The 17,500-nt window shown below is 41.3% G+C and overlaps 1 protein-coding gene across 3 annotated transcripts in view; it reads left to right on the top strand.

Annotated features, from left to right (window-relative positions):
- Positions 1-17,500, top strand: part of LOC130564385 (chloride channel protein 2-like) — a 50,507-nt gene that overhangs the window by 30,726 nt on the left and 2,281 nt on the right. For 2 of the 3 annotated variants that reach the window (XM_057350415.1, XM_057350414.1), the window contains 10 exons: positions 2,355-2,439; positions 2,958-3,113; positions 9,424-9,493; positions 9,592-9,702; positions 10,095-10,308; positions 13,793-13,926; positions 14,048-14,238; positions 14,376-14,487; positions 15,142-15,209; positions 15,312-15,371. In XM_057350415.1, coding sequence (XP_057206398.1) covers positions 2,355-2,439; positions 2,958-3,113; positions 9,424-9,493; positions 9,592-9,702; positions 10,095-10,308; positions 13,793-13,926; positions 14,048-14,238; positions 14,376-14,487; positions 15,142-15,209; positions 15,312-15,371 — 1,201 coding nt within the window. The remainder of the gene's footprint in view (positions 1-2,354; positions 2,440-2,957; positions 3,114-9,423; positions 9,494-9,591; positions 9,703-10,094; positions 10,309-13,792; positions 13,927-14,047; positions 14,239-14,375; positions 14,488-15,141; positions 15,210-15,311; positions 15,372-17,500) is intronic. The other variant, XM_057350416.1, reaches the window with a different exon arrangement.

Raw genomic sequence — 17,500 nt, 5'->3', positions numbered from 1 at the left:
TTGAAAAGTGGTGCGTTCCAAATGGGATATATGAAAAACAATCATCAACGCCGAAGGGTCGTTCCAAAACCAAGTGCCCATAACTGGCCACTTCAAAGGGCCCTTCGGAATGAAACATTTCGAAGGGTACAACTGATGGACACTTCGTGCCCCCATGATTCATTGCGCAGAATTTTGTGTGGCAACTGCGCCTCCCTATGGGCCCTAGGATGATGACGCAGAAGGGCACTTCAAATAGGCCCTGTCCCAAATGGGGCACTTCATGTGGACTTGCAGTCTCGTGGACTTAAATTGCGCGTGCTCGCCAAGTCTACGAGTCCGTAGAGTGTACCATTTGTCTTTTTAGTGCTCAGAAGTCTGCTCGCGAGCGCCTCCTTTGTGCTATTCGCCGAAGACCGCATTGCTGCAGACTCCACTGAAGTCCCCTACCCAGGAATCCTTGCGAACGCCCAATCACAGAACGGATGGGAGGAGTGTCGTGGATGTCAGACATTAAAGTAAACATGACGGATACATTTTTAAATGTATGTTTTGATAAAATTCAAAATTAATTAATTCGTTTTTTATTCGCATTATTGCATATTTATTTTCTATTAAGCCAGCTATTCAAGAATAAAATCTTTTAATGCAGTGCATTTTCTAACTTAAGGTAATAAGCGTCAGATGTTTTGTTGTAGGTTTATATCTAGTTGTCTCTGGGCTCTGTAAAGCTGAACAACACAGCTTCTGTATTATAGAGACATATTAAATAACAACATATATGCATATTAAGAACACATTATGCAAATTAACTATAGTGTATACAAATAAATAAATATACATAAGCAGTTGCATTTATGTCATGCCAAACAAATGCATTACAAACATAAGTGTAATAAAGCTCAATAAAAGGGAAGGAAGGAGGCGGGAACCGGCGAACAATCAAACACTTTAATCAAAATAAATAAACAATAAATCGGCAGTAAAAACAGGCCAGCAGCCCCTCACGGACGACTGCCGGCCACACAAACATAAACAAAACTTAAATGTCCGGGGCCGGTCCTCTCTCGCCGTATACTCCTGTCGTTCGTCCTTTTATGCTTCCGATCTCCTCCATGAGAGATCCTCCTCGCTTCCTCCTCCCATGGCTCTCGTCACGCCTCCCTCGTCACAATAAGTATCTATTGCATAATGCTCAGGTGGCATATCAACATATGAAATACAGAACAATAAAAACCAGCAGCTCCTGTCCCAAATAACAACAGTGAGACAACAAGTGTGGTCGACTTCATGCGGCGTTGCGCAGACTGATCAGTGTATGACGAGTAACCGCGAGAGTGATTAGAAAGCACCGCTTGCTCTTTCCGGCGTGATGACCTCAAGTCTGTCCCAAAATGCACTCCCATGTACCCTTATGGACTCGTGCCTAGTGCCCTATAGGTCTACACTTCCTGACGTCACCAAGTGTGGACTCCACAAGACCGGAGTGCGCCATTTGGGACAGGGCCACAGTTCTTTGGTCCCCTACACCCTTCAACCCTTCGAAGCTCTCACTTCAGAGGGTAAACCCTTTGAAGAGCTTTGGGAATAGGGTTGAGCCCTTCGAAATGGAACGGCGGGCAAATTTCAAACGAATAAATCAAGTTACCACGCCTAATCTTATAACTAAAAACATCTTATAACTAAAAATGAACACTTGAATACACACCAGAGTGATAAGAACTAACTAAAATCAGTACACAGTACACAGAAACCATCTTTAGATCTTCTTCTTAGTTTGGCACGATGCCCATTCGGGTTTATGACCTATACTGCGGCCAGCCACCAGGGGGCGATCAAAGACTAGAGGAAGATTAGATTATCTAGGCTGTGATTTAGATGACAGGTGTCGGTGATATCTTGGCAAGTGTCTTGATCACCACCACTGCTGTTGCTTCAATCGCAGAGCAGTCAATAAACGGGACATGGGAAGTCACGTATGGGACAAATCAGGCCGGCTCAATATACGGGACGGTTGGCAACCCTATCTGCAAGACATCTGCGATAAATAGTTCGCTCATCTGCAATACGTCTAGGAGACGTCTGCTGTCAGACGTCATATAGACATCTAGAAGACGTCTGTAACATATTTCTGATTTAGAATGGATGTAAAACTGCTCTTTCTGAGATGTTTAGCAGATGAATTTACACAGCAGATGTTTTCCAGATCTTTAGCAGACGTCTTACAGACGTACGTGTGCTAGCTGGGGAGAAATCGCGTCTGTACAACCTCATGGTTTGAAGTGCAGTGAAACCTCTTCAGAATGACTCATAATTGGGTCAAAGAAGTTCAGACTGAATTTCACAAACACAGGATTATTTGTTCATGTGTGCAGGCGTCTGTTGTACCCGGCGCTGGTCACTCTGCTGGTCACAACACTCACCTTTCCTCCAGGATTTGGACAGTTCATGGCTGGACAGGTAACACTTTGTTGTTCACACACGTTAGTTAATAATGTTGATCATTCAGCGCCACAGCGGATCACAACTTCAGATGCACAAGTTTAAGGTCGTGGTTGTTTCCCAGCACCCATTCGCCTCTCCCTCATCCTGTAACTTCTGTCGTCCTCTCCACTGTCGTATCAATATGAAAAAGGCCCAAAATAACTTAAAAGCAAAAGGATTTGGCAGTTTTGTACAAAAAAAAGGCGTTTTAGTCATCTGGCTAAACTAACACGTACAGCACAGATGTTACTTCACGTAATCCTATATGGAGCTTCTTATTCTGTATTTTTGTCAGCGCAACAGAAATAGTCAACATATTCGAGATAATATCCGCTCAGATTATATGAGAAATATTGCAGTTTAATGCATTCTATTATTTCCATTGAACTGACCTGAGCTACAACAGGACATCTGTCCACATCAGAGGTTCTGAGGGGCATCACGTCTGATTTGGGGTTTATAGAAATAAACTGTGACATGATTTCCCCTCGCAGCTCACACAAAAGGACACAATGGTGTCATTCTTTGACAATCACACCTGGGCAAAGCAAGGAATCACAGAGGACTTCATATACAACAGCCAATCGGCCGCCTGGAAACATCCGCAGGCAAATATCTTCATCATCCTCGTCATCTTCATCGTCATGAAGGTAAACACGCGTCTCTCTCCTCTCACACACAGATCAATTAAAGCTGACTGGTTTTATTGCTGATTTAAGCTTAAATTTCCTGTCTGAAAGTTACATGTGAAGTTCAGACTATGTAAACGGGTTTGTTAACGAAGTGTGATGATAGCAAACTAAAATCAGACCTGATGAAAGAACAAAACTCTTTTAATCTTCCACATCACTGTGTTTGTTTGTGTGCGTGCGTGTGTATGTGTGTGCGTGTGTGTGTGTGCATGTGGGTGTGTTTGTGTGTCATGTTCCAATGTATTGATAGTGATCCAGAAATCTTTTCAAATTTATCTGCTAACACACCAGATGTTATTGTGATCAATAATGTGTGTAAAGAGGTGATTGTTTTGGAGGTTGCTTGTAGTTTGGAGGAAGCCTTTATGACTAAGGTCATTAAACACCAACCTCTTTTGGACACCATTGCAGAGTTGGGTTATCGGAGTCGATTGCTTGTTTTTATATTTGTCAGCTTGGGACACGCACATAGGCTGGTTGTACGAGGACTTCAACAGCTTGAGATGTCAAAAAATACTGTGCTTTGTCTGCTATTATAGGCAGCCGCAGTATATGGCGGAGACGTTGCTATTTATGTCCCTAACAACTGAGTTTATATTGTGTACATTTGTTGTATGCCACTGGTCCAGGAATGTTTTCATATGTAGTTGACGGCATCTATAGTATTTATGTCGCTGTAAATCATTTCTTTTAAGTGGACTTGAGTAAAATATAAAAATGTGTTTGTGTGCGTGTGCATGTGTTTGCGTGTGCATGTTTGTGTGTGTGTGTGTGCGTTTGTGTGTGTGTGTGTTCGTGTATTGTGTGAGTGTGCACGTGCTGTACTTTAATCGGGCGGTACCTGCATGAGTGTGTCGCCTTGGCAACCTCATCAGGACCAGGTCGAAACCTGTCACGGCACAGGAAGTGGTGTTGTGTGTGTGTGTGCGTTTGTGTGTGTGTGTGTTTGTGTATTGTGTGGGTGTGCACGTGCCAAGACTTTAATCGGGCACTCGCTGCATGAGTGTGTCGCCTTGGCAACCTCATCAGGACCAGGTCGAAACCTGTCACAGCAAAGGAAGTGATGTCGTCTGCGTTGCCATGGGGACAGGTGCCCTGTGTCCTTATGCCGAACATAAACCTTTGCCTTAACCTGTTGCGTGTGCGTGTGTGACTGTTCTTGCGAATGTCCTTAAAGGACCCATTGCATGAAAGTCACATTTTTTCGGTGTTTAAATGCTATAATCGTGTCCCCGGTGCATCTATCAACCCAGAACACGTGAAAAACAAGATCCCAGTAACTTTGTTTTGATGAGCCTTTCTCTGCAAGCATGTGAGAAATCCAGCCGTTCAGATTTCGCTCCTGATGTGATGTAGACACAGGCTCTTATTATAATGTCACTGCCCCTTAATCTACACAATTCCACGGCGCTGCCGCCATTGTTGTTTTCACAAGCGACAGCACGTACGTGACGTCATGACTAAAGTTCATGGACAACATGCAATGTAGTCGCTGCACAGAATCCTAACCTAGAAAGAGACAGGAGTGGATTTATTTTGTTTTTAGTGGAAATCCCTCAGAAACCAGAAGTAAAAACCTGCTTGTTTGCACGAATCACTTCAAGCCGGAGTGCTTTATCAACCTGGGACAGTACAAGCAGGATTAGCTTCCTCAAGTTGTTCCTCAAGAGGGATCGAGACCGACTGAACGAGACAAAACTGCCGATGTAAGTAATATTTATCAACAGTCTGAATTGACGTACATGTACCGTATATATAGGAGGATAACGTTAGCATATGATAGCGAAGGGAGCGAAGTCAGTCATGGGCTAAATGGAACATTCAAAGCCAGTGTTAAACTTACTCTATATTTATATGTTATTTGGCAAATGGGCACTTGGAGTTTAGAGCTGTATGTATGTCAATACATCATGTGCGTTAATATGTTCAGCTGCGGTAAACTGTTTGTTTTGCTAATGAACAGGGGCAAACACTGCGGTTAGTTTCACTTTAAACGTCTCAAATCACGCCGGACGGAAGGGGGTGGGGTGCGCTGTAACTCATAATCATTTAAAGAGACATGCACCAAAACGGGTTGCTGTGAGCAGAGCTGATTTTGACGAGGCAAGAAGGGTTTTGTTTACACAGCCATTGAGTGTTTTTAAGCAAAATATGTTCCAGACATTTCATGAAGACCCTAATAAATCATACCATCTTGTTGAAAATGCTCATACAATGAGACCTTTAAAACATGCTGAAATGTCCAAAAGCTACTTTTAGCTCATAAATCATGCTTTACTTTAAATCAAATGATACTCAGTTTAGTGTGGAAATAAAGTCTGGACCAGACAACACACTTTGATCTCGCCACGACGTGGTCAGGTGGTTCATGGAGCGCTTAATAGTTCTAAACTGTCCGTCGGTTTGAATGGGTTTAAGCGGGAGAGACAGCGGAAGCAGCCGTATTTGCAGTAAATTTCATTATATACGAACACAATATGCACTGATTACTATTTTGATTAAATTTATAATAACATTTTGTCTGACGAGTGTTTTAAACGAGTGTATTTTGTGCGTTTAATTTGACTAGGAAGAATGCATGCATTCATCTGTTTCTCATGCTTATATGATCATCAGTACATACCAATGTAAATTATGACATTCACATAAAAATGCACAAGTAATTTATCAATAAATAATCAACGATTGCAAGTAAATGCACCACAACGAACGCTGAAAAATGAACAAGACAAACAATTTCATCCAGTAGGAGATTATTAAATAATTTATACAGGGAGAGGGTAGATAACATTTTATTTAATGAGCAGTCTTTATAGAACATCATTCAACCACACATACAGACACACGGAAAGCCATTTTTATTTAGGAAAACTATATTTTGTTTCAAAAACATCCTTATAATAAAACGCCAGTTTTACAGAGATATGTTTGATCAACTTACCTGCGAATGTGTTTGGGAAACACTGAAATGAATGGGCTTCAATGCAATGTTTGGAACGATAGAGCCCTCCGTGACACAAGTTACTTCCGCATTCCATTCTTCCAACAGACGTCTATGCGAGCTCTGGCCTGGACAATGTACTCTTGATCACTTAAAGCAGGGGTGTCCAAAGTCAGTCCTGGAGGGCCGGTGTCCTGCAAAGTTTAGCTTCAACCTGAATCAAACACACCTGAACAGCTAATCAAGGTCTCACAAAGCAGACTAGAAACTTCCAAACAGGTGTGTTGAGCCAAGTTGGAGCTAAACTCTGCAGGACAGTGGACATTGGACACCCCTGATTTAAAGGAACAATTCAGCTAAAAATCTACATTTTGTCATCATTTATTCTCCTCATGTGTTTGTAGATCTGTCTTCAGTGGAACTCAACAGAAGATATTTTGAGAAAAGTCTCAGTGGTTTTGTGTTCATACCAATGGAAGTCAATGGAGTTCAGTGTTGTTTGATGATCAAAATTCTTCAAAATATCTTCTGTTGTGTTCTGACGAAGAAAGAAACTCACACAGGTTTGACATCCCAAAAATATAGTAGTATAAGACATTGAGTAGTTTCTAGATTTTGTTTTTTAAATAAACACACATAGACTGACTGACTGACTGTATCATTACATCTACTGACAGGTGCATGTGCATGTGTAGGTTATTATTAATGTCATAGTCATGCGGTCGGTTCACAAGCAACAAAATCAACTGATAAAATGCACAGCGTGAGATGGACAAACAGAGAGCGTCTTGTCGTGTGAATTCATGTGAATGTGTTCTTTAGATTCAAGTGGATAGGTGAAGTTTTCAGAAGAATATTATTCAATGATGATCTCTCCACCTACTGCTTTCACACACTTATCTTACGTGATATTTCACACCGTCCTGCGTCGCTCTCCTCACAGGAACCTTCCACCCTTCTCTTCCTGTTCCTTGAATCAACCAGTCAGATCGCTCGTGTAATTACCTACAGTTCAGTTCAGGACTTAATGCACATTCGAGGACGTGTGTGTGTTCATGTGCCTCGTTAACAAATAAACAGAAATGCCATTTCCAGATTGGTGCAAAGTTCATACTTGTTTTGTGCGTGAGTGTGTGTGTGTGTGTGTGTGTGTGTGTGTGTGTGTGTGTGTGTGTGTGTGTGTGTGTTATCATTAATGTGTCTCATATAAAGTGTTATTAAAGTGAGAGATAACATCAGTTTCTTCAGTTGTTCACTAATGAGATAGAACACACACACACACATACACGCTTTTATCAGCACATTTTGTTCTGTTCTTCGACAGAGAAGTTTGAAATGACAAACTTGTATTTGCTTTAATCAGTTTTGTTGTGTTACACTTGAATGAAGGTCTGCTTTGCTCAAAGTGTTCAATGATATTTTACTTGCAGTTGATTGTGGTAAAAATATAGTTTAAGATGGTTCAGCTCGAATCTTAGAAAAAGGTCTTTCTCTGTTGAGTTGGGTAAGTTCTCCTCATCTACTGCTCCTGTTATTTGTGGAGTACCTCAGGGATCCCTTCTGGGTCCACTTCTTTTGAATTTATATATGCGTCCGTTGGGCGATATTATTAGGAGGCATAATGTGTCATTTCACTTATATGCTGATGATACCCAGCTGTATTTACCATTGAAAGCTGATGCTTCCATTGAACCTTTATTGGCTTGCCTTGGTGACATTAAGGAATGGTTATCCAATAGTTTTCTTTGACTTAATGAGGACAAAACAGAAATAATCGTCTTTTTTCCTCCTAAGTTAAGAAGTGGTCTAATTAATGAGCATAGCAATCATTTCTCCTCAGTCTCTCGACAGATCAGGAATCTCTGTTATTATTGACTAAGCAAAATAATCTAGGTGTCAAGAACAGTTTTTATCAATTAAGTACTATTTCTAGACTGAAATCATTTTTATCATTTCAAGATCTGGAGAAGGTCATTCATGCCTTTATTACTTCTCGCTTAGATAACTGTAACTCATTATATTTGGGCCTTCCTCAGTCTTCGATTGCAAGCCTTCAGATGGTACAAAATGCGGCGGCATGGCTGTTGACCAGGGCAAAGAAAAATGATCCTATTACACCAATTTCATTGGCTCCCTGTTCGTTTTAGAATACAGTTGAACATTTTGTTGTTTGTTTTTAAAGCTCTTAATGGTCAAGCCCCATCTTATTTCGCAGGTCTTCTTACTCTTCGTTCATCCTCCAGGTCTTTAAGATCTTCTGACAGGGCTCTTTTAGCTGTCCCTCATTCACTCCTTTTCAGTTGCCGCCCCCCGTCTTTGGAATCACCTGCCACTGGACATTCGCCTTGCACCTTCTATTACAACTTCTAAAACGATGTCAAAAACATATCTTTACTCCTAGGCATTCTAATTGGATTTTATCTATGATTTATTGTTTTATGATTTGTGTTGATTGTTTTATGTTTTAACCCTTTGATTCTGTTCAGCACTTTGGCCAGCCCTGCTGAGATAAATAAACTTTACTTGCTTACTTACACTGATCTATAGAAGTGAAATCTTACATGAAATGTAAGTTTAATTCTCATTTATAAAATACAGTTTCTTTTTAAGGACATGCTTTTCTACTTCATGACTATCATGTGAAAAAATAACAGTGTATATATAAAGGTCGTGTTTGTTGTGTAATTTGGATTTTCATTCGATTTTTATTGATCTGTTTGTTATTAATTATGCGGAGCAAAACATTTATCTTTTCATTTGGTATATTAACATGTTTCACCCGTTATGTGTATTTGATCAATCATTCAATGTAATTTCTCTTTTATAAATACAGATTGTGTTTGTGAGATTTTTCTATTGACACATTTAATTTCATGTCTCTGTGAGTCTGAAGAGGAGATGACGGGGAGATGTCGTCCAGCGTGGCAGATTTTGCGTCAGATGTATAATGAGTACATTTGTGTATTTTTATATGTTGTGACGCACACAGACTCATGTGTGAATATCACATCCTTCTGTTTGTCATATGGCAGCCTGTTGTGTGAGTGGAGAGACAGGCGGCTGCAGGAACACAAACAGGCCTGTTACGTGAACTGACGCTTATTCAAAATTCTGCACAGGGGTTTATGATTCTTTTTTCATTTTTAAACCAGTTTGTTTACGATTTTCAGCCAAATGAGTCGGTTGACTAAAATGAGCTTTAGAAGGGGACGTGTCATTTATTGATTGACAGCTGTGTGATGGGTATTCTCACACCTTATTTGGTTGTGTTTGAGTGTGTGTTGTGTTGTGTTAATGACACAAGTGTCTCTGTCGTCTCTCGTTCAGTTCTGGATGTCAGCTTTAGCCACGACTCTTCCAGTCCCCTGTGGAGCTTTCATGCCTGTGTTTGTCATTGGTAAGTGTGTGTGTCTCTGACTGATGTGATGTCACAAATCTTAAATGACTTTAACGCAGTATGAATGAGGTGTAGTTTGACCCGTGTGTGTGTGTCAGGTGCTGCGTTCGGGCGTTTGGTGGGTGAGAGTATGGCCGCATGGTTTCCAGAGGGCATCAATTCAGATGGAACCATCTATCCCATAATGCCCGGTGGTTATGCTGTTGTGGGTGAGAAACATCATTCATCCACAGATGCTGATGCATCTTTTATGGAAATTTACTCTCATTCACTCTCTCGCCTGTCGCTCGCTCACTCACTCATTCACTCACTCACTCGCTCTCTCGCTCGCTCGCTCTCTCACTCACTCGCTCGCTCGCTCGCTCGCTCGCTCGCTCGCTCTCTCACTCACTCGCTCACTCACTCACTCGCTCACTCTCTCACTCGCTCACTCGCTCACTCGCTCACTCGCTCACTCGCTCTCTCGCTCTCTCGCTCTCTCTCTCTCTCTCTCTCTCTCTCTCGCTCGCTCGCTCGCTCGCTCACTCATTCACTCACTCCTTCACTCGCTTTTGTGTTTCAGGTTGTGTTGTGTTATTTATTGTTTATGTTGTGTGTGTAGGAGCGGCTGCATTATCCGGTGCTGTCACACACACGGTGTCGACGGCTGTGATTGTGTTTGAGTTGACGGGTCAGATCAGTCACATTCTGCCCATCATGATCGCTGTGATTCTCGCCAATGCCGTCGCTCAGAGCCTCCAGCCGTCCATCTATGACTCCATCATCCGCATTAAAAAACTGCCGTACCTGCCCGAGCTCGGCTGGGGTCACCACGAGTGAGTCAATTTTCAATTTCAATTTCAAGGTACTTTATTGGCATGATTGCGTGTTCTTACAATATTGCCAAAGCATTGAACATATAACAAAAGACATACATTAAGTACAACATTAGAGTCAAATTAAAATAAAGTGCTGAGTAAGGCATAAATATAGAATGAAATCTAAAATCAAGTATATGTAAGTAAACAAATGAAATATCAATCTCAAATGTAGATTTGAAAAGAGAGACAGAGAGAGAGAGAGCAAGAGAGAGAACAACTCTCTCTTTCTCTCTCTCTAATCTGTTATATCAGACGCTTACATTCGTTGTATGAGCATTTTCAACAAGATGGTATGATTTATTAGGGTCTTCATGAAATGTCTGGAACATATTTTGCTTAAAAACACTCAATGGCTGTGTAAACAAAACCCTTCTTGCCTCGTCAAAACCAGCTCTGCTCACAGCAACCCGTTTTGGTGCATGTCTCTTTAAATGATTATGAGTTACAGCGCACCCCACCCCCTTCCGTCCGGCGTGATTTGAGACGTTTAAAGTGAAACTAACCGCAGTGTTTGCCCCTGTTCATTAGCAAAACAAACAGTTTACCGCAGCTGAACATATTAACGCACATGATGTATTGACATACATACAGCTAAACTCCAAGTGCCCATTTGCCAAATAACATATAAATATAGAATAAGTTTAACACTGGCTTTGAATGTTCTATTTAGCCCGTGACTGACTTCGCTCCCTTCGCTATCATATGCTAACGTTATCCTCCTATATATACGGTACATGTACGTCAATTCAGACTGTTGATAAATATTACTTACATCGGCAGTTTTGTCTCGTTCAGTCGGTCTCGATCCCTCTTGAGGAACAACTTGAGGAAGCTAATCCTGCTTGTACTGTCCCAGGTTGATAAAGCACTCCGGCTTGAAGTGATTCGTGCAAACAAGCAGGTTTTTACTTCTGGTTTCTGAGGGATTTCCACTAAAAACAAAATAAATCCACTCCTGTCTCTTTCTAGGTTAGGATTCTGTGCAGCGACTACATTGCATGTTGTCCATGAACTTTAGTCATGACGTCACGTACGTGCTGTCGCTTGTGAAAACAACAATGGCGGCAGCGCCGTGGAATTGTGTAGATTAAGGGGCAGTGACATTATAATAAGAGCCTGCGTCTACATCACATCAGGAGCGAAATCTGAACGGCTGGATTTCTCACATGCTTGCAGAGAAAGGCTCATCAAAACAAAGTTACTGGGATCTTGTTTTTCACGTGTTCTGGGTTGATAGATGCACCGGGGTGCAAAAAATGTGACTTCCATGCAATGGGTCCTTTAATGAGTGTAAATGGACTGTGTGCAGTAGAATTAAACAAGCACACACAAACTGACTCTCATAGTGTCTTTCTGTTGTTTGTGTCTTTCTGTTGCCCCCCCATACCCCCCCAAACACACACAGTGTGTTGTCAGATAGGAGCACCAGCGAGCAATGTTCCTGGACTGGTTTACACAAAAATCACACAAATAGTCATTCTGTTTAACAAACACACAGTGATGTGTGTTTTTGCCCTTGTGTCAAATTCATCTGTAGTATCTGAGAGCCACATTTATACCTATCGAAAGAACAACTACATAACAACAGTCTGAGTGTGTGTGTGTGAGTGTGCGCGTGTGTGTGTGTGTTTGAGTGTGTTTGTTTGTTTTTCTGCGAGTGTGTGTGTTTGCGTGTGTGTGTATGTGCGCTTGTTAGTGTGTGTGTGTGTGTGTGTGTGTTTGTGCTGTGTTGTGTGTGTGTGTGTGGTGTGTGTGTGTGTGCTTAGGGCTGAACGATTAATCGAAATCGAATCGCAATCGCGATGTGAGACGTTGCGATTTGCTAATCGCAAGAGGCTGCGATGTGGAAACGAGTGAAATATAGGAAACGCGTCTGTTCCAAGCCCGCTTTGAGTGGCATTCTTGCTAACCAACAGAGTGAGCGCACCTCCGTTATGCCTAATCAAAAAAAAAAAAACAGAAAGCGAGGAAGAGAGTGTGTGTTATTATGGCATCTGCAGAGTCAGATCGATCATATTAGGAAATAAATACTAAAGAACCATCCAATTCAGAAGACCGCACACACAGCCTGTGTTATACTCGCTCTCTTCCCGCGTTGCGCGTCTTGCGGACGAGCCGTTTAAACTTGACGCGCACACATAGCCCGTTTCATACTCGCTCGTCTCGCGGACGAGCCGTTTAAACTTGATGCGCACACACACCTGTTGCCTTGACGCACGCGCGCACCCTGTGTCAACTCACGCCTAGCTCCGCGTTTCAAACAAATGTAAATTCTATCTAACTGTTTTGCTAATTTCACTTGGATGAAATTAAACATTCAGCACATTTTCTACTTGTTTTAAAAAATCCCACATACTTAAAAAATTATAAATCAGCCTATGTAAACTATGAACTATTTTAATAATTCACTAACACAATAGAAAATGTTATGGATTTAAGGGTTACAATGGGAGTTGTATTTGTTTTAATGGAAACTATAATAGTGTACACTGGTATTTGGATTCTATTGGTGTGATGTAATCTTGAAGCTGGGAACCAATTGAACAACAGTAAGCCCTATTTGAATAATGCCCCAAAATGTTTGTAATGGTTTTAATGGAAACAATTAGAATTTCTGTAATGTTTTTTTTTGTTGTTTTCTTTCAGCAGGGTAACTATACGCATACTGTGCTCCACACAACAATATTGAGCTGAAGCTTGAATTAGAAAAGTTAAAATCGCAAATCAAATCGCAATCGCAATGTCTGTCAAAAAAATCGCAATTAGATATTTTCCCCAAATCGCACAGCCCTAGTGTGTGTGTGTATGTGCGCTTGTTAGTGCGTGCGCTTGTTTGTGCGCGTGTGCGTGTGTTTGTGTGCCGGAAACTAGATTTTGCTGATTCAGACTGCAGATAAAAAGTCATTTATCAGCAGGACACACACACACGCACACAGTCATTCTTTACTGCTTCAATGTCACTTTCAGCAAAAATATAACACATACTGTCACAGACAAATAAATGAAGCACACAGACGCACAACCCTAAGCTGTTCACATGTTTGAACTATATCTTTACATTTTCTGACAAATGGAGTCGTACTTCCACCATGCTAGAGTTATGGCTGGTTGCCAGGGTGTTGAGATGTGGTTGCTAAGGTGATTAGGCTTTGCGTCTGACATGCCCACCCTCAGGTGTGTGAAATTCTGTGTGGTAACAGATCTCGTCAATACTGCAGTTTTTTGCACATTTTCCGAAGATGAAATAAATGAAGAAATGGTCAACATGATCTCACTTCTTGAGTGTCACACTTTAAAAAAGTATAACATTTACATCAGGGGGAATCATGCGGTAACAGGGTTGAATGCAAACGTGAGGGTGTTTAAAACCAACGACTTCTGCACTTGTAATGTTAATATTATGTTAGATTCACTCTTACATCATTTTCTCTGCGTGAAGGAAATATAATATCCGTGTGGAGGACATCATGGTGAGAGACGTCCATTACATCACTCTCAACTCCACCTACAGAGATCTGCACGAGATTCTTCTGATGGGAAACCTGAAAACATTAGCACTGGTGGAGTCTGCAGGTACACACACACACACACACACACACACGCAGACACACGCGCACACACAGACACACAGGTTCATTATAAAGACTAAAGACCTGAAACCTCCATGTAAAGGAAAAGTGTTCTGTGGTTTCAGAGTCGATGATCTTGTTGGGTTCTATTGAGCGTGCTCAGTTACAGGCGCTCCTGACACAGCATCTGGGTAGCCAGCGGCGTCTGGAGTACATACGTGAGCATGCAGAGGATGAGAGGAAGCGTATGTCAGTGATCAGCACCCCCAGCAGTGAGGAGGGAGGTCACAAGGTCAACCACGAGGTTCGATTTCAGGTCAGTGCGTGAACAGCTGTTTGACTCCTATGACATTATTATATTCATGTATTTATATTGACTGTGTGTGTGTGTGTGTGTGTGTGTGTGTGTGTGTGTGTGTGTGTGTGTGTGTGTGTGTGTGTGTGTTTTGACAGATCTCCACAGAGGAATCCTCCTTCCCTCCCTCTCGACCTGTTTCTCCCAAACCTCTCAAACCAGCGCTGAAGAGATCGTCTGTCGCTGAGAAGAACACAGACATTCCCACAAGTAAGCACACACACGTACATCACACATGAAGGAAAACACAGACATGACACAGTATCTGTCAGGAGTTTTACATTCAAATGACGATGAAATGGAATAAGATGAAGTCATGCAACACAAACACACACACAACATGCAGACATATAACATCACAATGAATCGATCAATCATCTCCGTTCATCTCAATGTGTATGCTAACAACGCCAAGCTCGTGGGTTCCATCCCAGGGATCACACATACTTACAAACAAATGTATAGGGTAATGCAACGTAAGTGGCTTTGGATAAAAGCGTCGGCCAAATGCATAAATGTAAATGTAAAACTCTTCCCAGCGTGAGAACAAAATAAACTGGACGATAAAATGCCAGATTCTAGTCAAAAGGTGGCATGTTTGGTTTATTTTCAATGGTTTTAGTCGAAACATAATTCCAGCAGTTGTAATAGTGCTCGTACAGAATCCAGATGAAGTGTGTCCAAGCTTTTGACTGCTGCTGTATATTCTTCCTGAATCATTCTTAATACCAATGGAGAAAATGTGAAACTTGATTAATAAACCAGAAGGATTTGATTGCTGTTAGTGTCTGATCCATTGAGATGATGTGTTCTACATGACAGCCAATAAGAATTCAAAAGCAAATCTCTCTCGGTCTCTCTCAGGTCCTCATGAATCTGGCAGTGGTCTGAAGAATCTTCTCTGCGCTCGTCCTCGGACAGAAACACTGGAGGTGAGAGCACACGCACACGCACACGCACACACGAGTGTTAATGTGTAAATGATATGATGTAAGAATAAAGATTGTTGTGTTGTTTGTCTTTTCTAATGGAAGAATAATAATGTGATGACTGCTGATCTCAGACCAGTTAAACGTGTGAGGATTTCAGTCGTGGTAAGAGCCAGAGAAACCGATGGCTCGCTGAGTAATTCATCATCCGTCATCTCCTTACCTCATGTCTCCATCTGACCTTTGACCTGTAGCCATTGTAACGCTTCTGATTGGTCATTCCAGCATAAATCCCCACACGTGTTCTGATCGGTCCAGAGACAAACATTACAGTTCAAAGGTCACCATTGTGTAATCAGACGTGCATTTAGTAGATGTGACACGTTAAAGGGATATTCATCTAAAAATCCTTTAGGGTGTTTTCACACCTAGTTCGTTTGAGCACTTCCGCGCGTATGAGTGAAGAATCCAAGTGATCTCAGACCCCCTTAAAGGCCCCAAAAGCGAACCGTACTCTGACCACCTCCGGAGGTTCGATTGTGGGTCCGTTTATGGTTGGCTTTATTCCTGACATGTGAAAGCAGTAAGGTCCCGGTTCAGTTCGCTTTGGTTTGGTGTTTTCTGGGGAGTTCTCATGAAGATGTGAACAGGAACGGTCGGAGATCACTTTAATCCCAAAGAGGACCAAAAAAGGACTGAGTTCTCTTTCGACTCCACTATGTTGTGAACAGCAAAAGGACTGAGATCACATTCTGGATCACGTTAAGTGAACTGGGTTTGGTTCTTTTAAAACGAACTATATGTGAAACACCCTACTCACCCTCCTGTTATTTTCATCCCTGAAAACATGACTTTGTTCAACACAGAGAAAGATATTTGGAAGAATGTCAGCAAGTTTCACATCTGTGACATCATTGACTACCATAGTAGGAAAATTGAAATGTTTGTCAAAGGTGCCCCAGAACGGTTTGTTTTCCTAAATTCTGCAAAATATCTCATTTTGTGTTCAACAGATCAGATTTTTTTCTACTGTGGTAGTGGACGATGTCCCAGAACTGAAAATAGCTAACATTCTTCCAAATATCTGTGTTCAACAAATCAAAGAAATGTATGCAGGTTTAAAACAACCTGAGGGTGAGTAAACGACGACAGATTTTTATTTTTGGGTGAAGCGTGCCTTTAAGTGTGAGCCGTGTGAACAGTAAAAATCTAGTTTTGATAGATTTTAGAAACTAGATTTCACGATCATTTCTGATGTCATTATGGTGCATTAATATCATGATTTACATAATCAGTTTCTTCTGTTGCACAGACACACACAAAAGTCCTGAAGAAAGTTTGTGAAACTCTGAAGCGTAGACATGTTTACATAGATGCCTCATTTCTGTGCGTTTCTACAGTATTGAAACGGTGTGTGTCTGTAACTCTAGTTATAGACACAAACATTATAATTCATAAACCAACTAACACAATACAAGATGAAGGCATCAACAAACACCATATTATAAAATAATTGAGTTCATGCGTATATAAACACAAAGCAGCACATTTTCACCTGTGAAAGGTTCACATTTCTTCAAGAATTGAAATCTCTGTTATTTCTACAACAATATTGTGACATCTTGAAAATCTCATGGATTTTTACTGTGAATGATGAGACACGAACTGAAATGTTGACTGTTCCAAGATGGCAGACACAATGTGTCTGGATTGCGGCATCTATGTATGCATGTCTATGTTCCGATGAGGTAAAATCATGGTAAAACAGAAAGAAAGATTTATCAGAGTCATAAGGTGTCAGTTTTTTATCCTGAATTCTTGAATGTTGGATAGGGAAACATGATTTAATTTAGCTGACTGATGTATTTACGTTTTACTTATTGTGCACATAACTTGTTCTAGAGTTGACAACATCAAATTAGGACAGGAAGGAAGAAAGCAAACCCCTAAAAGAGAACTTACAGCAAAGCCCAAAATGATAAAACAAATAATTGGAAGCTCAACCAATTGAATTTCACACCCGTCCTGGAATTCTTCATCAGTGTTTGTGATGTCTAGTGTTTGTGTATCGGTGTCCACTGTTGAAAGAAGTTTTCCTGGATGCTGAAGTTGAATACACAGTCTCTCATCAGGATGGCGTGTTTCTATCAGGTCCTCCTGCAGTCTAGTGTTGTATGAGAGCATTATGATGAGCCGCAGGCGTTTCTCATTACACTCGCAGTCCACAGAAAGAAGCAGCAGCAGTAACGCTAATGGACGGATGTTTTATTCATGTGTGCGTGTGTGTGCGTGTG

The sequence above is a fragment of the Triplophysa rosa genome, linkage group LG14, assembly GCF_024868665.1.
Source record: "Triplophysa rosa linkage group LG14, Trosa_1v2, whole genome shotgun sequence".
Classification (NCBI taxonomy): Eukaryota; Metazoa; Chordata; class Actinopteri; order Cypriniformes; family Nemacheilidae; genus Triplophysa; species Triplophysa rosa.
Note: the sequence above shows the minus strand (reverse complement) of the source record. Positions and strands in the feature narration are given on the sequence as shown.